The sequence below is a fragment of the Sciurus vulgaris genome (genome assembly GCF_902686455.1).
Source record: "Sciurus vulgaris genome assembly, chromosome: 10".
NCBI lineage: Eukaryota > Metazoa > Chordata > Mammalia > Rodentia > Sciuridae > Sciurus > Sciurus vulgaris.
The window spans coordinates 9,760,492-9,782,317 of record NC_136470.1 but is presented as its reverse complement, the minus strand read 5'-3'; the positions used below and the strand labels follow the sequence as shown (position 1 = coordinate 9,782,317).

Here is a 21,826-nt window from a genome sequence, read left to right as displayed (position 1 = left end):
TCTTTTGGTTAGTGTTTGCATCGTGGTATATTTATTTCTAGTCTTTTTTTTATTTGAAATCTTCTTGTATACTCATATTTAAGGTATATTTCTTATTAGCAGAACATTTTTATCCAGTGTATTAGTCTTTGTCATTTAACTGGAGTATTTAGTCTTTATATTTAATACACTTTCTGATATATGTGGTTTTAAAACTACTATTTTGTCCATTTGCTATTTGTACTAACTTCTGATTCTTTTTCTTTCATTTTATCATAATACTAAAGTATGTTTATAGATTCTTTGGTACTTTATTCTTTAAGTGGTGAAGCTTAATTCGCCCTTTCTTGAGTGTGGGCTGGATTTAGTGACTTGCTTCTGTCAAATAAAATAAATCAGATATGTCAGTGAGTGATTTTCAAAGACCAGTTCATTAGATCCATATATCTGCCGTATCTTGTGGATACCCAAGCACCCCTATGGAGACACATACACAGCGAGACTGACGCCTTCTGCCAACAGCCTTATGAGTGACTCATCTTGAAAGTAGGCACTTCATCCTCATTCAAGTCTCCATTTGATTGCATCCACGCATGATATCTTGATGGCAATCTTATGAAAGATTCTTAATTAAAGCCACTTAGGTAAGCTGCCTCTAAATTCCCTGCCCCAGAAATTGTGAAGCATTAAATGTCTTGTCTTAAGCTGCTGAGTTTTGGGGTAACATTACAAATCAATAAATAGCTAGTACATATTCATTGCCTTATTTGGAGAAATTATTTCTTCTATTACTTTACTGTGTTAAATATTGGCTATAAATTCTTTAATTTTTTTAAATAGTTACTTTAGATTATACCATGCACCTTTGACATTAACACTTAATTTAGTATTTTTAATCACTCATGGACATAGTTCACTTTAACTTCATTGACTTCTTCCTGCAGTTAGAATAATTTTTATAACATATTTTAATTCTCTCTAAATATTTTAAACCTCAAAAGACACTTTATTTTGTGTTTCATATCCATTTGTTTTACTATTTCTATTGTTCTTCTTTACTTCCTGGTTGTATGCTCCCATATGGGATCATTTCCCTTCTGCCTAAAGAACTCTTTTTATAATTATTTTGTGTTGCAGTTCTAGTTGTGACAACTAATGTTTTGGTTTATATGAAACCATCTTTATTCTACCTTCTCTTAAAAACATTATTTCGCTGAGTAGAATCCTGAGTTTTCAGCACTTTGAAGATATGACTTCACTATTTTGTAGCTTCTACTTCATCTGTTTAGAAAACATTTTACAGTCTAAGACTGCTCCATTGAAGGTAGTGTATTTTTCTCCATTCTTTGGTTGATTTTAAGAGTTTCTTTCTTTGTTTTCATTTTCAACATAGTTTTACTATGACACATTTAGTGTAGTTTTCTTAGTATTTACCCTGATTGACATTTTTAGCACTTCTTAAATCTGAGTTTTGTTGTCTTCTGTTAGTTTTGGTAATTTCTTGATTCTTATCTCTTAGAATATTTTATTTCCTATTTTTTTCTTCTCCTGGAATTTCAGCTATTATATGTATAGTAGCTCTTTCACCACAGATCTTACATATTTTATATCTTTTCTACATATACCATTTAAAAAAACATTTCAGTCTATTTTTTCTGACTTATCTTCTAGTTCACTAATTCTCTTTTCAGCTACTTCTCATCTACTATAAAATGCACTTATTAAGTTCTTAATTTCAGTTCAAGTATTTTTCAGGTGTAGAATGTTCCACTTTTCTCTTTTTGTGGGTTCAAGTTCTCTGGTGAGTCTCAAGAGAGCTGTCTAATTTCCAGCATTTGTTAATCATATAGATTTTGAAGTCCATGTCTGACGACTCTTGCGAGACTGTTTCTTTTAACTATGATTTGCTTGGATTTCTCTTCTTTGTTTATGTATCCTCTTGTGCCACGTAATTTTCAAGTGAATGCCAAACATTGTGCATAAAAAATAATTAAAATAATTTGAGACTCTTTATGTTTTGGAAGGCTGTTGGATTTAGAGTAGTTTATACCACAATGCATGCAAGATTGAGGTGATTTTGGTTTTTTTGAGGCTGTAACCAAAGAATATCTGTTGGACCATCACGACTGAAATTCTTGGTTCTTTACCAATGCTTCTCTTCCTGAAGGAGCCCTTAACTTCAATTTTTGTTCCTTTATCACTTAAGATAAACAGAAGTTTCTTAGCTTCTCAGTATCTTTGAGAAACAGAAAATGCCTCAAAAATAAAAATAAAGTCAAGGCTATATGTTAGATTTATCTCACCTCTCCCATCTTTCGCACTTCCTTTTCTTCCCTGGTTATTTGATGTCTACACTCACACACATCCACACACACACGCACATACACACACACACTGAAGGTTTTGAAAGTGTTCTCTGTGTGTGTTGATCCTTAACACTATTCCATCATTGCTGTGGGTAAAAATCCTTCAAAATCAGGTTTCACATACCACATGTATAACTCTACCCAACTATAGGATAGGCTGCTTGATACACTTGGGATAGCCAGGTCTGTGAAAACCTTTATCATACAATTTAAACGAATGCACTTATTGAACTTAACATTTCTGACAATTTAAACTAAACATTTCCACAACTCTGTTCTCCAGTTGTACTCTTATTTGTTCCACAGTCACCTTAGTTCATGTGAGAAATACTTAAGCTATCCCAAATTTCAGATTTGAACCCAATGGCAAATTTAAAGATGTTACCCCCAAACCAGTAGGTAAACATGTAGGGATCATGACCCTCAAGCTGCTAAGTAGTGTAACGTGTTTCCTATGCTCTACCTAACTGGAACTATTCTTGATGCTTCAAGTTATGGCAGTACCCAGAAACAGTATTCCGTGAACTCTCTTCTGTTTCTTGACTTTGGACGTTTTCTGTTGTCAGTGTGACCAACCAACTTTGAATCAGAGTTGTGGCATCTTTGGAGGCACAAATATTCTGGCTCAGACCTGTACCTTTAAAATTCAGCTCCATTAAAAGGGAGGTTCTAAGCCTTTTAATATGTTGGAAACTGAGCTGAATCCTCCATTATAGGCAATGCTTTACACAGGCTGTAGGACTCAGTATTAAGACAGAGATGAGGACAGACTAATAGGCCATTTTGAAAGAACTACCCGTTAAATGGTAAGTACAGTATGTTTTAAAGTGACAAACCCAAGAGCTGAAAATGACTCTTTGATCTTTAAAAGGCCCATAAACAGGGGCCGTGTACTCACAGACCTATATTTATGTATTCAAGTATTGGGAGGAAATCCAAGCAGAGTCTCAGGATTGCCGGAGTTTGCAGTTTAGACAAAAAGAGGCCAGGGAGGAGGGCAATTACATCAACCTTTTACAGCATGAGGCAAGCTTTCTTTTTTCCTTGTTAACCAATGAACTGGAATCTTGGAAAGGGCTTGTTTCTTTATGTGGATCTTGAACCAATCATTACACAGATGTAAGATATTTGTGAAGAAAGAAAGAGACAATTGAAACCAAAAGAAAGAATGTTTTGTTTCTGAATTAGATTTGGGGTTGATGCCATCTTCTTTTACTTTGAGGAAGGGTCTCCAACCGTCTTCTATCCCTCTGTGCCACCCACATACACATACCCCCCTCTTTGGTATTGAAATCATTAGCCACATCTGGATAGTTAATCTATGACCAACATACCATGGAACAACCAGAGACAGCTCATAAATAGCTCAGGGACATTGGGAGGGCTTTGAGGGTAGGTGTTGTTAAGAGACATTCAAAGAAAGTCAAATAACCATGTGACTTGCATAGCACGTTGATGTTTTCTCTTCTTACCCAAATGGCCCAGCCCTTAAAAAGAAATAAACTCTACCTTGCATGTAAGAACCATAGTCGCTAGAATGTGGGATCTGAGTTGTTGTCAACAGCAGCCATTTACTCTTTTACCTGGTTCCCATGGTGATCATATGTACGTATTGGTCATGTGACAGGTTGTCTTATGAGATGCTAAGGAAATTGTGAACAAAGCAAATTCAATTGACTCAAAATTGATTCCATTAGCACTCTCTTGAGTCAAGTTCTATGAATTATGATAAAATAAATATGCGTATATTCACCACCTAAGCTAATAAATAGAATATATCCCAGAATTCCCCAAGAGTCCTTTTTTGTCCCACCAAATGTAACCAAGTACATTAGTCCACTTTCTCTTACTATAACAAATTACCTGAGGCTGGGTTCTTGTTAAAAAAGTACCCATTGGTTTGGCATCTGGTGAGGAACCTGTTGACTGTGTCAAACCTTGAGGGGTGTCATCATGGTAGAAGCATTTGTAAGAGGATGAGACAGAAAGTCAGAGGAAAACTGGGGAGGGGCCAGGTTTGCTCTTTTTATCAACCCTCTCAAAAGTAACAGTGAGGTTCTCATGAGACCCACATCAATTCCTTCCAAGGCAGCACCTCAGTGACCTAATTATTTGCCATTGGCCCCCAACTCTTACAGGCTCATTTACCTCTACAGACCACCACACTGAGGAACCAGCTTCAAATACACACAGCCTGGGAGGACACACAGAAACCATATCCAACTACAGCACCGGGTACCCTCCGTCTTGTGTTCACCACTCTCCTTTCTTTTAACATCTATGAGTGCATCCATTGAAAACACACACTTCGTTTGCTTGTTTTTTAACTTTGTGTGAATGTCATTGTGCTCCTCACATCCCTCCCATGTCCCCTGTTATTCACCTTGCTATTGCGGCGATGGCCCACCCACTATCATATCCAGTCCATCTCTTCATATCTTCTAAGAATGTAGCACAACTTGTTTTTCCATCCTTCAGTTGTGAGTGTGTGGGTTGCTCCAGCTTTTTCTATCACAATCACTGCAGCTACTAGCATTTTCACACATCTCCTGGTGCACACAGAGGGAGTCTAGTAGTGGAAATGCTGGGACTTTGAGTAAGCTTGTGTTCAGCTTTTCAGGGTATTGTCACATCACTTTCCAAAATGGTTATAACAAGTTATCATCCTCCTGCAAAGTGTCAGGGTTGTAATTGGTCTTGTTCTCTGAAAGTTTCTCTATTGCATTCCTTTTAATTTTTTTTTTTTTTTTTACCATCTATAATGGTGGTTAAGTTAAACTGACATTTTAGAAATCTCTTACCTTACAGATGTGGAAGCTGAAACATAGAGCTATTTCAAGTCATTTGACTAGGTTTATAGAGCATAGATTTTGGAAATATACCTTGTGTAGGGAATAGATCATTATCACCCAAAACCAATTAATAGAAAACCTGCTTGATTGATCATCTACTGTCCTCCTAAAATTCACTTCCTGTGAAAATATTGTATCTTTTTGTAAGCTTTTAATGTGAAACTAAAACAAAAACAACATAATTGAATAAAACTAAATAAAAAATGCTGATTAAAATTTGAGAAAAAGATCTTTAGAGAAGGCCAAAAAGTCCCTCATTTATTCACAAGGGAAAAATCACCCCTGCTATTGTCTAAATGTTGTGTAACCCCTCAAACTCATAGGTTGAAATCCTACTCACCAATGTATTAGAAAATAGGACTCTGGAAAGTAACCAGGCCATGAGAGTGGAGTCCTCACGAGAGGGATTCATACGCTTAGGAAAGAGGCCGAGGAAGACCTTTCTCCTTTCCACCAAGTGAGAATACAGTGTGAAGTTGGCCACCTGCAGCCTGGAGGGCCCTCACCAGGACCTGACCATGCTGGCATCCTGACTTCCCAGCCTCCAGGAGTGTGAGAAACAAATATCTATTGTACATAAAGCCCTCGCTGTATAATATTTTGTTACATAAAACAAGTGGAATAAAGTTACACCCAAATATTTATTTATATTCATGTATTCATGCATGAATGTATGTGTTTTTGATACTTGGGATTGAACCCAGGGATGCTTTATCACTCAGCTACATCCATGATCCTTTTATTTTTAAGATTCTGTCTTGCTCAGTTGCTTAGGGTTTGCTAAATTGCTGAGGAGGGCCTTGAACTCTCCTCCTGCTTCAGCCTCCTGAGGTGCTGAGATTACATGTATGTACCACCATCCTGGGCAACGCCCAAGAATTTTACAAAAATCATTATCCAAAAAACACAAGTCTTAGACTGCTTGTCAAAGGCTTTTAAGAAGTCAGAAATGCCTGTAGACATATTGAATAGTTGAATGGACAAGATGGCAGATGAGGACCGGACATAGGAAAGAATGTAAAAAAGCTTTAAATTTGGGTGTAATTTTAAGGGAACTTGATTACCAGGCAAATGGATCACAGGCAAAGTGGGTTCTAGCAAAGTGAGGTGGGTATTTTTGGGTTTTCACAGACCTTAGGGCAGAGGCCAGGGAGAGTAAGCAGTGTAGGCCTGTCGTGGTAGATCTGGAGCTTCCTTCCCTCTCCTCCCACTCCCTCATTGCTCTACAACCCCAGAACCCTGGAAAACCCTTAGGAACCTGGAAGGAATCAGAACGCAAGAGAAAGCACTTTTTCTCCTGGTCAAAACTCCTGCCAGAGATGCCTCGTGGACCCAGTTTATGTGTGTCAGTTAGTACTGGGCTTGTCTTGTAGTGATGGACAGACCCACAAAAGGAGGGGTTTATGGGACAGATGGATGTCTAATGTTCTTCCATGTAGCTGAATCCAGACACAGGTGGTCTAGGGCATCCATGAGGCCTCCACCAGACCTAGGGTCAAGCTCCTTCCAATGCCATCCTCCCTCTGTGGGGAGTGGTGTTCTTGTTTTAGCCACCTCTACTCATTTCAGGGATCAAGACTGAGGAAGACATGAAAGACCAGGGGAGAAGTACGCACACTGACTCTCTTTTAAGGAGGTTTCTGGGAAGCTGCCCCACCCCACCTCTAATTAGATAACATGGCCAGAAATTTGTCAGTTGGATCTCCAAGCTGCAAGGAGGTCGGGAGGTGTGGTCTTTCTTCCATGAAGTCATGTGCCCAAGGAAAGCTATTACTATGAAAACCAGCTTGGGGTAAACAACTAGCCATTTTTGTCTTTCTAAAGTTCATTATCTACACAGATCCTGTTGTCTTGCAGGGTTTAACCTGAAGGCCTTCCTATTTGACAATCAAAATCAAGGCACACACAGGCTCAGTGAAATTCGGCTTCTGTTTTCGAGTAGCAGCTGGGGTAGAGAGAAGGCGAAGCCCACCCTCAGGCTCCCAGTGTGGTTTTGTCTGCACATGAGCAGGAGGGACAAAGGAAGAGAAAATTCCTCTCCTGTGGACATGGACAATGAGGAGAATATGGGGAGGAGAGTTCAAGGATCAGCTCTCGATCACTGAGTACTTGTCAGAAGATGGAAGACTGCTTTCTGACTAAACCTGCATGTTTAAACCTACAGTGCTCTCCAGCAGCATTCCTGTTAAGGGAAGACCAAATTTTTTTTCTTCAGCTACCATAGTTTCCACTTGGGTAGATTCTCCATAGTTGGATCTGGAAGAAAGACCAAAGAGTATTTAGTCAGCCTCTCCTTCTCCCACCTCAACATCAGCCTGGGTCCCTAGGAAAACTTATCAGTCCCCAGATTTCCCTCTCAGGAAATAGCTATTTCATTCTTCTGGTTACTTGAGCCAAAGACCTTTCTTGCATGCCATATATAGTCCATATCCTCTTGACTCAAAGTTCAAGAGAGATTCAGAATTCAGCCACTTCTTACCTCCTCTACTACAGTGTGGGTGAATGGAAACTGGAATCCAGCCCTGCTCCACTTACTGAGCTGGGTACTTTGCTCCAAGGGCTGTGTCAACCTGTAAGAAGAGGTACCCTTATCAATTTTACCAAGATGCCCCATAGACTAGCAACTTCCCAATAAATTAGCCCAAGTCATCTCTCTACTGAAAAACCTCTTGCTCAACAGACAAGTCAAATCCCATAATGGTGGCTCTATGACCTGTCCATGCCATCTCTGTGATTGTGTCTCCTTCTACTTCAACCATATGAGTCTCCAAGCCAGATCCTGCCAAGGGTCCTTTGCACTTGCTGTTTCCTTTGCCTAAAAGGGCTCACTGGCACATCACAGGGAGCATGTCCCTGGATCCCATACCCCATATCTTGTGTGGTGCATTTCACTCCCCTCCATAACCATATACATGTCTGCTGTGGGTTGAATCACATCTCCCAAAAGATACATTCAAGTTGTAACTCCTGTGAATGTTGGTACCTGTGAATGTGGCCTTATTTGAAAATTGTCTTTGCAGATACAATCAAGTAAAGATAAGGTCACACTGGGTAGGCTAATCCAATGACTGGTGTCATAAGAACATAGAAATTTGGGCACTAAACATAGGGGAGAATGTAGGAGGAGGAGATTGGAGTGACACGTCAAGATGAGTGTCTCAGTCCATTTGTGCAAGCCTCTGAGACGGGGTAATTTAAAAACTACAGAAACTTGCTTCTCTACAATTATAGGGGATGGGAGTCCAAGATCATGGTGCTGGCAGGTTTGGAGTCTGGTGAGAGCTTGTCTCTGCTTTCAAGATGGTGCCTCATTGTTGAGCCCTCTAGAAGGGAGAGATGCTGTGTCCTCAGGTGGCAGAAGATACAAGGAATTACAGAGGACCTGGCTGGTTCCTCCTAGTTCCATTCATGAGGGCTCAATCCTTATGACTTAGTTCCGTCCCAGCTTTTAATACTATCACATTGTGCTAAATAATGTGAATTTCTACCTATGAATTTTGGAGAATACATTCAGATGATAGTTGCAGGGAGCACAAAAGATTGCAGCAGTCAGCAGGATTTGAAAACCTGGAACCAATTCTTTCCAAAAGAATCAACCTGGCCGACACCTTGATTTTAGGCTTCTGGCTTCCATCTGTGAGACAATAAATGTCTGTTGTTTTAAGCCACCCGGTTTGTTGTTCTTTGGTGTAGCAGACCTGATGCACCACGTCATATATTACTTATCACTTTGTTTCTCTGTCTCCTCGTTAGGTGGGAAAGGGTTTTCTCTGTGTTGTTCACTGCCATGTCTCTCAAGGCTGGCATGGTGCTTGGCACACAGTAGATACCACAAATACCTCCTGGAAAAATGAAAGTTTATTCAGCTGGGCCTGGTATGTGGACTCTCTGTACTGACTGTAGTCATTTTCTGCTGCATCCGCTGCCTCTCTTATCTGCAGTGGGTGGCTGACCCATCAGTGGCAGAGGAATGACTCAAATGGCACAGGTGCATCTCACTGAGGTGTCTGAACCTGGTATCTTTCCAGGCTGCTGATAGGTCAGTGCCTCAGGGGTCTTAACAAGTCCTGCTTTCTGACTAAACCTACATGTTTAAACCTACAATGCTCTCAAGCAGCATTCCTATTAAGGGTAGACCCTTTCCACCAGAGATGTGGCTCTTTCCTCTGGAACCAGAACTTAGGGGGAGTGAGAGTTATTCTAGGTCATGGTCTAGGTCTTTGTCACTTTGGAATTACCAATCATGATCAAAAAGCAAGCTCTCAACACACAGTTGTGAAATGAATTAATAAATAAGAACAGCTTACATTTTCAAAGTGCTCATCATGTAGCAAGCAGCATTCAAAGAACCTTATGTGCTTCCATGCATACCAATCTCACAACAAAACTATTTTACAGATTTACAAAGTGAGACTCAAAGACGTTTTCTTGGAATTCATTCTAAGAACCCTGGGGAGTCTATGGTAGTGTTACAGTCTAGTAGAACTCCTTCTCTTTATGATCTGCACAGGACAATAAGGCTTCATTGTGAAGACAGACAATGGCAACCCAGAGAGAATCCTCAGTGGCTGTTCAACTGCATTTGTACTAAGTGAAAAAATTAGGAACAATTCTGGAACAATTCTCTTCTCTCTTTGCAATGCATTGTGTAGGTTTTTTTTTTTTCTCTTCTTCTTAGCAAATTGACTCTATGAGTTATACTTTGCTGAGCTAACAGGGTCTTTCATTTGCATGCACTCAGGAAAAAGTGCTGGTGAGGGAGGCAAGCCAAACAGGATAAACTCCCATGAGTCACCTGGTGGATAACGCACCTTGAACACCTGAGAGGGGAGGATTGAGGTCATGTCTCTTCCTATGAGACTTGTCTTTGGGAAATGAACTTGGTGAAAAACACAGCACATGAATATTCGTACCAGCTCCATGGCACCTACTCGAACTCTTCTGTGCAGGGGACAATGCAAAGGCAGGTGCAGGTCAGCCTCAGAGCCAGGAAAGGAGGCAGGATCCCTGCAAATCTGAGCTTCCAGCAGTCGCTGCTATCTCTGGGGCTCCTTGGCTTACGGAAGCCTCACCTCAGTCTCTACCTTCATCTTCACAGGGTGTTCTCCCTAAATGCATGATTTTGAGTAGGAATTTGTCTTTTTTATAAGAATATTAGTCAAATTGGATTAGGGACCCACCCTAATCCATTATGATCCCAACTAATTATATCTGTGACAACCTTATTTCCAGTTAGGACATTCAGAGGTACTAGGGGTTAGGATCATGAGTTTTGAGGGGACACAATTTGACCCACTATGGAAACTCTGCTGCTCTCTCCTTTTTGGCCAAATGACTCTGTGTGGGAGTATTTCTGTGTGTCTACGGTCGAGGGCGTAGTGCTGCTTGGACTGTGGCTGAGATAGCACAGCCTGTGGCTGGGAGACAAGGCAGGGCCATGGCTTAGAGCAAAACCTGTGGGCTTGTACAGGGATCTGAACCCAGAATTTCATCCAATGTCGTTTAATTCAATGCGTTCAATGACTCATATGACCTTGGCCTTCCCAGCCTGGTGCTCCAAGCAGCTGACCTCCTGGTGTGTGTACGTACGTGTGTGCTCACTGGGTACGTTGGGTACGTGTGTGTGCACATAGTGTGGGAGACAGAAATAGCTCTGAGAATGGTCCCTTTATTACCCTCCTGATAAAATTATTCTTACCCTTTTGGGTCTGGTGTTTCTTCATTTGTGTGTTTTCACTTTTTTTTTTGGTTGGGGGTACTGGGGATTCGAACTCAGGGTTGCTTTACCACAGTACCACATCCCCAGCCCTGTGATTTTTATTTTAAGACAGGGTCCACTAAGTTGCTTAGGGCTGTGCTAAATTGCTGAGGCTGGCCTTGAACTTGCCATCCTCCTGACTCAGCCTCCTCAGAGCCACTGAGATTAAAGGCATGGGCCACCATACCTGGCCTGCATTTCTTCCTCCTTGACATGACCATTCCTGTCTTTTGAAAATAAATGCCAATTATTCATTGAAGTCTTCCTCAGTGTTCTCAGGCTGTGTTTCATTAGTATCTTTTTGGATTTTTTTCATGCGATGTTATGACTCCACATGCTGTACTTTGATGTCTTGTTTATCGGTCTATAGTCTAATGTGTGGGTCTTGTGCAGAATAGAAATGCAGGATTCCTTACTTTAAAAGTTATTAATAAATTCAGGATGGCAGCAGAAGAAAATAAACCAATTGGGGCTCTCCTGAGAGCACCAGCCAGGAGGTTGGCCTTGTCTGCCCACCTGGCTCATGGGTTCAGAGCATCCTCAGTGCTAATAACTCAGCAAATATTGGCTACACCAATCAATCAATAAATGAATATAAGAGTACACTTAAAGATATGAAGGGCTGTCATTTTGTAAGAGAGACATTGCAGTTTTTAAATCCTGCAGAACCTGTCACAATCACCGAGGTGAGAGAAAAGAGCGGACGTGTGCAGTTATTTGTAATAACAAATAGTCATACTTTGTATTCATGTTAAGACTTTTCATCTTCAAAACACTTTCAAAACATTAATTAATCCTTACAACAGCATCAGTGAAATTGAAACTTGAAGGAGAATTTGAGGCAACCAAAGTTTAATTACCAATATTAGAATTTGGCACACTACTAACACTCCTCCTACGGGGACAGTCAACACATTCTGCACCATCTCCCCTCCCGCCGAAGAACAATGGGCACTGGGAGCTTAATTCTATGACATCAGGCAGGAAGGAGGCAAAGCTACCCAGAGAAGCTCCGGGGACGGGGAGAGGGACGCCTGCATCAGAGACAAAGTTGCCTTTATTGGCTTCCGAGTTCCCTGATGATCTGGGATCTGTAGTCACAAACACAGGGTGGGCTCATTTTGAATGAAGATGTGGAGAATTCTACGAGGTCATAGGGCTTAGCCACTTATCCTGATCAGAAAGAAAAAATACATTGTATGTATGATAGAGCATACATGTGCATGTTTATATATATAATCATGGGTACGAGTTCTTGGGATCCTGAGGCACACTCATATACTATGAGAGGACTTTTATCTGTATGACTTTGGAGAGTGAAGAAAAGCTTGGCGTTGCACAAAGAGCCAGCCTAGTGAGCCCGTAGTGACAACAACATGGAACTGCTTCTAGAACCACAAGCATTTTTGACCTTTTGGATTTTGTAGGCTGGAGAGATGGGACCAGGCGCTGGTGCTCTCAACAGCAGGAGAAGCCTGTCCCCTCTAGGGGTTGTACCGTTGTTCTCCTGCCCCCCGAAGGGAGATGGAGCTTAACCTTCCAGTTTCTTAAGAGTGGACTATATGCGTAGTGACTGACTCTCAGGAAGGACAGAATGGGAGGAGGGTGTAACAGGGTAACTTTGCAGAGAAGAAAACTGACAGCCACTTCCTCGGCCAGGGTATCAAGGTCAACATCAGAGTGCAAATGTTGTTATTTTCTTCTTCAGGTATAGATTCCTCCTTTGAGTCTTCAAAAGGTACAAAATCTGACACTAAAGTTCAGTTTAAAAGCCTGTTACAGACAGCGGAAACCAACATCCCCTGGCAAGCTCTGTTTTCTTCTTCCCAGTGCAGAGCCATGACTAGAGAACCTGATCCTATCACCTGCTTCCTACCTCTGCTCCTTGGCTGTTGCCTCCTACGTCAGATCCTCTCTTGTTGACCCCTGTTGCTTTGCTTCCTGATACTTTTTGTGGTCACCTTGTGGACCATTTAAGACCACTTGGCAGTCCCATGAAATGGCAGGGACAGAGCTGAAGAAGCTCTTGGCAGTGGTTCTTGGGAGGAAGATGCCTTGGGTCACACCAAGTCTTGAGACTGCAACATGCTAATGACACTGTGTGCAGGGATGGTGGTGGGGAAAGAATTTCTTAAAAAAACAAAACAAAACAAAACAAAACAAACAAACAAACAAACAAACAAAAAACCAAAAAACAAAAAACAAAAAAACAATTCCCAACTACTACCTGGATCTGATTTGTGTATTTATAGAAATGAAGGTAGATGTGTATGACTGGCCTCAGGTTGAACATTCACCCTTTCTACTTTGTGTTTGAAAATCTCTTACAATTACTTTTCTTTCTTTTTCTTATTTTTATTCTAAACAAGCATTAAAACATGCTTCAAGCTTCTTCATGCCCAAAGAATCAAGACCAGGTGCCTGGCCTTCTCTGGGCTATCATGCCTCAGAAAGCAGGGCACGCTGGAAGGGTGAGGGCCCAGATTTGGGCTTGAGGTCACTTGTGGAAACTATTTCCATGGTGTGTTGTAATGGGCTTCACTTCATATCCCAGGCATCCATCTCAGAGAAAGACAAAACCAATTTGATAGGGTGTACGTACTTGTCAAATTGTTTATTTGCCATTCACACTAGTTATAATATTGGATTTACAGAAGAAATTGTGGTACAAAGAAAGTAAGGCTGCAACGGCTCCTGGGCAGCAGCAGTCCAGCTGCCCTGCACAGGCTGGGCATGATGGACCCTCCCAAGAGAGGGGCAGCTGCCCACCCTGACTGTGTACAGTGGACTGTGCACAATGGAGTACCTGCTCTCCTGTGCTACTTAGAAACACCTTGGAGAGGGGTTCTGGGGTATTCTCTCATCTTATCTGGTTGAAGACCTGAGCTTGGCAATTCCCCTTCAGGAAGTGTTCAGAATGTCAGTACCATGGAGAAAGAAGCCCATGCACCAATTTCCGGATGCTTGTAACCAGATCTAAAAATTGCCGCACAAACAGACACTAGGTGGGGGCTTAAGTAGAACTATGTTTTCCATTGTTTCTCCAATAGATGTGTTCTATTGTCATTTCAATTTGGAAGTTTATTTTTCCATTAATTTTTATACATCCAGAATAACACAAATAACCAACAGTTCTTTTTGTTTTTGCACATTCATTTCCCCTAGAACAAAAAGTGAAACTTAAAAAAAAAATTGGAACCATGCTATTTGCTGTTTACAAAAGTGAATAAGAAGTAGCTTGTTTTTAAGTCTAAAATAAACAAAATAGAAAGAAGCATTTTTTTCCTAGTATTTAGCAAACATAAGAAAAAGTCCTTAGAAACACACACAAAAAAATTGAAAAAAGTTATTACAGGCATTAACAATATTTTATAATGAAGCTTAAAATCTATTTACATACATAAATACAATTAACTTTGTTGAACCCTTCTGGAAGGGGGAAAGAAAAAATAAGCCAAATGATCAGCTTCATCAATACTGACCTGGCTTAAGGGAGGGAAGAAATTCCCAACAAATAAACAAACCAACAAACAAAAAACCTCAAACAAATGTATACTCCAAGGTAAACAAAAAGGTATTTTGTTCAGATGTAAAAAAAAAAAAGTTTCTGTCTGAGATTATTGTTAAAACAATCTTTTTTCATGTATAAAAGACCCCAAACATGTCATCTCCCTAAAAAAAACAAAAAACAAAACAAAACAAAAAAACCGTCAAAACCAAAAATCACCAGGACGGAATGTCCCAAGGAAACAGGAATCTGCAATCCTAAATTGCAGGACGTTTGAGTGAAACCATTCATTTCCTTTCTAATCAGAGCATTTCTGTTTATCTGCCCAGAAACCTTAGGCAGCAGAAAGGCTCTTTACTCCCTGATTGTAATTTGCCGAGGAAGGTTTCTCTTGCTGCATTTGGACAGCAAGTAGATCCAAAATGGTTGGCAATGTCTCTGTTCTGGAAGAAACCCATAAGCAGGAGAAAGGCTGACTCACCCTGTTCTTTATGCAAAGGGAGAAGAACTGGACCTCCTGTGTTCTGGACATTTGGTATGGGGCAGGCTACTTCCTTCCAGAGAATGCAGGAGGGAGAAGGTGGAGCTTGGAGGGGAGAGGAAGAAAAATGCTTTTCCAGATAGTGAGCAAAACAGAAAGAACTGAAGTATGTGTCCATGTTGCAATCATATATAAGGGCGTGAATAAGCAGTAGAAATGGTGTGTTCAGTCTTTCTTCTCCTGGACAAATGCTCCCAGATATATCCATGGTTGGCTGAAGTGTCTTAACAATATCCGAATTTACCTGAAGGCAGTGAATGCAATTCCTCAGGGGCAAAAATGTGTTTGTGTGAGACCTATCTTCAAAACAACTAATTTTTTTCCCCCAAATGATTAAATACTGTAATATGCTGGTAAGGGTTTGTGAAGCTCTGAATGGCCAAGTAAATGAGTCTACAACAAAGCGATAAGCCCTCTCCACACATGGCTTTGCGAGTAAAGATTCAATATGAGGTGATCTGATTCCCCTCTTAGGGTATTAGGCTGGTTTTGAGTTGGAATATCTTCAGGTACCAGAATTAAAGTGAAAAATATAATTTTTTCCCTTCATCTTTCCCCAACATTTTCTCAGGTAATATATAGAAACATGGGCTGAAAAGAACATTTAAGTTCTGTTCAGGGGAAATGGGCTAATGGTCCTTTTCAGAAATTAATTTTTAATTTTTCTTATATTTGATGGTAATTTAGCTGCAAAAAAGTGTGATATGGAATAATTTATTGAAACTGAATTGTGGTGGGAGTTTTATCTAAAATGAAAATGAATATACTCTGAGTTTCTCCAAGACCTGCTATAGCTCTTCTAGATAAGAACAACCTGACATCACAAGCTGCTTTACTCTTAAACTCTTACCAAAGTGCTACTGCATCTGTGTAAAACAAATAATCAATATATATATATAACTCAACAAGTTGTTTTAAATAAGTCCAGCTGTTTTGCTGCCTGCAGCCAAAGATCTAATTTGAATGCTTAAATTTATAAAATAAAAATCAAACACTGTTCTGAAGTCCTGCTTTCAAACACTCTTCAGAGTTGACCTGAAATTGTTTCAACTAATTAAGAGGTACATTAAATAACAACCAGACCATTTTGAGCACACGTCAAAATCAGCAGTTCGTATTTATGAGTTGTACAACAACTGCATTCTGACCAAGTCCTCCAATAAAAATAGTGCTATAAAATTTACAGTGACATTGGATACATTTGAATTGTAGCCATGGGCAGCAGTGACATGAACTTTCCTGTCATGCTGGTGCGCAGATAGAAGTGCACACACCCTGTAGGGCAGGGTCTCAGCCTGGTGGAAGAAACACAAAGCTGTTGGTGAGTGAACAACTGGAGATGGGGTTCCTGCAGAGGTGACATGAGGTTTTCCCACCATTCCTCTGAAGCAGGCAGAGGGAAATTGGCTTCTTCGGGCCTGGTTTTGGGCCCACCCTCTGAAAATCCAGTTGGAGACCTGTGGCCCTAGAAACACCCAGTTTTATTTCTTCTGCTCCCACTTTTTGGGGATAGTCACAAGTCCTATTCTGCATCAATAAATGGGTACTATATCAAAAAGAAATATTTTCTTGCTACCCCAGAATTGAGTAGGTAAGAAAATGCTAAATTCAATCATTTGGTTCCTAAGTAAATACTGCTCCTTCATACAGGTTAGTTTGGATATGATCTGTTACAAAAAATGTCTGAAATTCTCAGAAGGCCATGGAGTGAGTACACACCCAGGCAGAAATAAATTCTCTTCATAGGTGTAATCATTAGCACCTACAGGACCAGATTTAACCTCTGAAAAGAGGGAGCCAGATATGAGACCCTGTGTTGAGCCTAGCAGAAAATGTCATACTTCTGATGTTTGGGTGACCCTCAGTGTTCTATTTAAAACATTGCTGCATTAGCTACCAACTTGTTTGATTAACATGAAAGGGAGTTTAATGTAAACAATATTTCTAGATAACCAAGCAATCACATTACCCACTCTTTTTTTTCCAGCCTTCTTCAATGTGATACATTTAACTTTGGCTACTATAAAAAAATGTAGTACTTGATATTTTTCTTAATATAAGTACACTTAAATAGTTAAAAAAAAGTATCAACACATAAGCAAATGTCTGAACATCAAGATACATAAATATCTAGGGATTCCTTGTGGGAATACAGTAGTTAAAAAATGACCCAAAGCTGTAGCTGTCTCTCAAAAACAAAAATTCTACCCAAAAGTCCAAAAGAAAAGTTAAATAAAACTTACAGAAAAGGGAATCATTTCTTTCAATTGTCAAAGCAAGAAAGAAGCAAGCTCAAATTCATATATATGTCTGTAAAAATAAAAACCACCCAAATGCAAATTTGCATTTTGCAATTTATAAGGTGCGGAAAAGAAAATTAGAAATAAGAATCAAAGAGGCCAAACAGGGTGAATTGCGTCCTCCCTGCCCCCCCGCAACCAAAATTCCACACTTTGGAATACACAACTTGGTTAAAAAGTTAAGTCACGGGTATAAAATCTTTCTTTTATTCACAGCATTGCTAAATCAGAAGCATTCACAGTTTCCCTCCGGGAACTTCCTGCGGGCCGGCGTCGCGCCCACGTGGCGCAGGGCTGGCTGCGCAGCCCGCGCTCAGTAGGGCCGCCACACGGCCTCCTCGAGGCGCGCGGCCGGGGCCATGTTGGTGGGCGAGTTGCTGTGGCTGCCCTCGGCCTCCACCACCTCGCTCTGGTTCGGGAGGCTGGGGTTGAGCAGCGCCGAGCCCGTGGAGGCGTTGGTGCAGGGCGGCAGGATGCGCGGCGGCGAGCGCTCGCCGCCCACCATGGAGAACTGGTAGGAGCCGGCCGAGGCGCCGTAGTACAGGTGGTAGGACGGCGAGCTGGCCTGGAACGGGCCGCCCTGCGCCTGCGACGAGCCGGGGTAGGGCGGCGGCAGGTACGTGTGGTAGCGCGTGGCCGAGCCCATGGCCGACATGCCGATGCCGATGCCCGACGTGACGGGCGTCGGGGAGTAGGTGAAGGCGCCGGGGTAGTGCATGCGAGGGTCTGAGATGGAGGGAAGCGCGGGGAACTGGCGCGGGTCGCCGAAGGCCGTCAAGTCCGGGGCCGCTGCGGGCGGAGGAGAAAAGGCCGCGTGAGTGTGGTGCTGGGAGGCCACGCCCCTTCCACCAGAAGGCCGCTGCCCCGGAAGTGCGGGGGTACCCAGGGTGCCGTGCCCCAGGCAGTGCGGGGGTACCCAGGGTGTCGTGCCCCAGGCAGTGAGGGGGCTACCCAGGGTGCCGTGCCCCAGGCAGTGAGGGGGCTACCCAGGGTGCCGTGCCCCAGGCAGTGAGGGGGCTACCCAGGGTGCCGTGCCCCAGGCAGTGAGGGGGCTACCCAGGGTGCCGTGCCCCAGGCAGTGAGGGGGCTACCCAGGGTGCCGTGCCCCAGGCAGTGAGGGGGCTACCCAGGGTGCCGCTGCCCGGGAAGTGCGGGGGCTACCCAGGGTGCCGTGCCCCAGGCAGTGAGGGGGCTACCCAGAATGCTGCTGCCCAGGCAGTGAGGGGGCTATCCAGGGTGCCGTGCCCCAGGCAGTGAGGGGGCTACCCAGAATGCTGCTGCCCAGGCAGTGAGGGGGCTACCCAGGGTGCCGTGCCCCAGGCAGTGAGGGGGCTACCCAGAATGCTGCTGCCCAGGCAGTGAGGGGGCTACCCAGGGTGCCGTGCCCCAGGCAGTGAGGGGGCTACCCAGGGTGCCGTGCCCCAGGAAGTGAGGGGGCTACCCAGGATGCCGTGCCCCAGGCAGTGAGGGGGCTACCCAGAGTACCGTGCCCCAGGCAGTGAGGGGGCTACCCAGGGTGCCGTGCCCCAGGCAGTGAGGGGGCTACCCAGAGTACCGTGCCCCAGGCAGTGAGGGGGCTATCCAGAATGCTGCTGCCCAGGCAGTGAGGGGACTACCCAGAGTGCTGTGCCCCAGGAAGTGAGGGGGCTACCCAGAATGCTGCTAAGAAGGCGGGGTTCTGCCCAGAATGCTAATCACCCAGGAAGGTGGTATATAAAATGAATAGTGAGACAGTAATATAGGATGCCATGTAATATGACCTATGCTGTATAAAATGATGCAGTAAAATAAATACATGTACTATAGAGATATGCAGATGTGCTACACTGTAATATGTATAATATAGACAAAATAGTGATTTAATCTTAAATGGGCAAACTGCAGCCTATCAGCCAAATGTGTCTGGGGCCAAAGTTTTTTGTTTTTTGTTTTTTTTTTTAATGGTGGGGAATAAAAAGTCCAAAGAATAATAGTATTTTCTGATGTAAAAATGATAGGGAATCCAAAATTCACTGTCCATTAATAAAGTGAGTGCCTCACTCTTTTATATATTGCCTGTGGCTGCTTTTGAGTTACCACTTTTGAGCAAAATTGAGTGATCATGAGGGAAACTGTAGGACCCACAGCCTTAAATATTTATTCTCTGATTCTTCACTAAAAATAAAAAAATAAAATAAAAAAAATTGTCTACCTTCTGTATATGTTAATCGATACTAATGCCAACTAATATATTGATAATATGAATGTTAATATATCAACAGTATACAATGACATATACTATGTGACAGAATAGATACACTGATATATTACTAGTGATTGAATATAACAGTATTAATATACACTATTATGTTGTACTTAATATTTAGGTTGAATCAGAAAACGCTTCCATTTTTGAAAGCCTGTTCTGAACAGTTGAAATTGGTACTTTCTTATTACCCAACATATGCATGCCATAGTGATGATTGAAAGTGAATGTGGGTATCATTAGCACTCCTCTCTCCCCATGTCTGCCTTCAGACTGGTTCCACATTTTTAGAAACAATACAGCCTTGATTTCACTTGATAGTCTCTAATATGTGCTCCAGTAGCTTGTTGAACCAAATTGCCTTCATTTATCTATTCTAGTTTTGCACACATTGAAATTTTACCAGAAACAGTCAACCTTTTTATAAAATTCATTTCATAGGATTGGGAATTTACCTGTATCAACAAATGCTTTGGGTATCTGTTGTTCATTGTATCCCTCTGCATTTTTCTTACCCACAGGCTGCCCTTGGGAATTTCAAGCGGTAATGAGTGCAGGAAGGGTTTCCTATGTCCTGAAGATCAGAGTTTATCAGAAGTTGCACTATTAACTTTTTCAGTCAGATTATTTGTAGGGGTGACTGGGAAATGTCTTGTGTATTGTAAGATGTTTGGCAGCATCTCTGGCCTTTACCTGCTAGATGTCAGTAGTGCCCCTCTTTCCATTCTGACAACCCAAAATACCTCCAGATATTGCAAAAATTATCTAAGAGCCAGGGCGAGGGGCACAGTCAACCCTGGCTGAGAACCTCTGCAGATATAGGATGGCATCCTGGGTTTAGTTTTTGTTTCTCAGAATTATTCATTAAATGAGCAGGCCAGGACTGTAGTCATTACATCAGCAAATCCAAAGACAGCAACAAAACAGAGCAGAAGCAAGAATTAAATGTTTACAATTTTATGTTCTCAAATCAACATATAATATAACTCTAAGCTCAGATGGCATGCAGCCTGTGTCCTTTTGAGTTCGGCTGATAGAGATACTTGATGGAGCCAAAAACTTGTTCAGAAAGGAAAGCTACCAGAGCGGATTAATCTGTTTTTGGAAGGCATCGGCTGTTGATCAACTTCCTCATATTTCAAGCCTATTATTCCAGCAGGGAGAGCTAGTGTTCTCTCTCTCTCCCCTTTTCTCTCCTCCCATCCTGCCCCCCCCCCCCACCCCCTTAGAATCTTTTATTGCACTAACACATTTTTTAAAAAAATGAACTCCTGTGTACATTTGGGGTGAATGTGATGAGGGGATATACTCCTCATCAGAGAGGTAATTAAAGTTTATAGAAACAGCCAAAGTCTACAGCAAATCCCTCCACTAATGAGGAAACCAGGAGTCTGACTTTCAAACAAACACTCCTGTTAATCTTTTCAAAGCGAGTCAGACATGTGGGCAGGGAAAACGCTGTAAACTGACAGTGGTTCTGGGGCTGCCCTTCCTTGGCCACTCTCTAGCTCACTCTCAAGCCAGGCCACACCTCATTCCACAGGGTTCATCCCTGCCTGCTTGCTAGGGCCATCTGTGAGCAAGCCCTGTGTCACTTGTTTTTGCTTACACAGAGAGCTGTGACACATTTGAGAGTTAACAGGAAGCTTGACTCCATTTTTCCAGTTAGATTTATGTAGTCTAGGGAGAAGCCGAGGTAGGAGGACAAGCATTAGGCAAATACAATCAATTTGTTGTCATCTGATGCAATGCTCTGGACACAAATACATGACTCTGCCCATTATTCCTCTTGCTTCATCTGCCCTGAGACAAAAAGGTGAATCTACTGGAAAAATGAATGAAAGGTCACCCTGTTTCACAGCAGTGTCTGGACATGCTCTGCCAGTCTGTTCCAACCACTACATGGTAATGTGGTGATGGTACCAAGTTACTGGAATCCTGAGTGCATCCCTGATTTGTCATGGCCATAAGTACTGGAATGATGTTGCAGTCTCAGCTGTTGGGGGAAAATAATTCTTTCACTTGTGGGCAGAATATTTGAAAGATCCTGAAGCACTGCCTGTGATTCTTCTTCTATCTATACAGTAGCAATGTCATTCCTCAAAAGACCATCCATTTGGTCAAATTATCTTTTTACACGTTTTGATAATAAAACGACCTAAGTCCTCTAGATATGCTCAAATTCAAACATTTTGTTCAAATATTTGTTTTCGTTTTTACGTCTGGTCTAAACAGCCCTTATTATGACCCATCAGTCACGTAAGAGGCACCTATTGG

At 42.1% G+C, this 21,826-nt stretch overlaps 1 protein-coding gene and 1 long non-coding RNA gene across 6 annotated transcripts in view; one reads left to right on the top strand and one right to left on the bottom strand.

Annotated features, from left to right (window-relative positions):
* Positions 1–15,561: 15,561 nt before the first annotated feature.
* The window catches only part of RUNX1 (RUNX family transcription factor 1), a 229,279-nt gene continuing 223,014 nt past the window's right edge, over positions 15,562–21,826 (bottom strand). For all 5 annotated transcript variants that reach the window (XM_079154937.1, XM_079154940.1, XM_079154938.1 and 2 more), the window contains one exon: positions 15,562–18,093. In XM_079154937.1, the coding sequence (XP_079011063.1) occupies positions 17,618–18,093 (476 nt within the window). In that variant the 3' untranslated portion in view covers positions 15,562–17,617. The remainder of the gene's footprint in view (positions 18,094–21,826) is intronic.
* On the top strand, positions 18,065–19,829 carry LOC306670283. The gene is made up of 2 exons (XR_013766372.1): positions 18,065–18,191; positions 18,505–19,829. It is a non-coding gene; the product is annotated as an uncharacterized lncRNA (long non-coding RNA).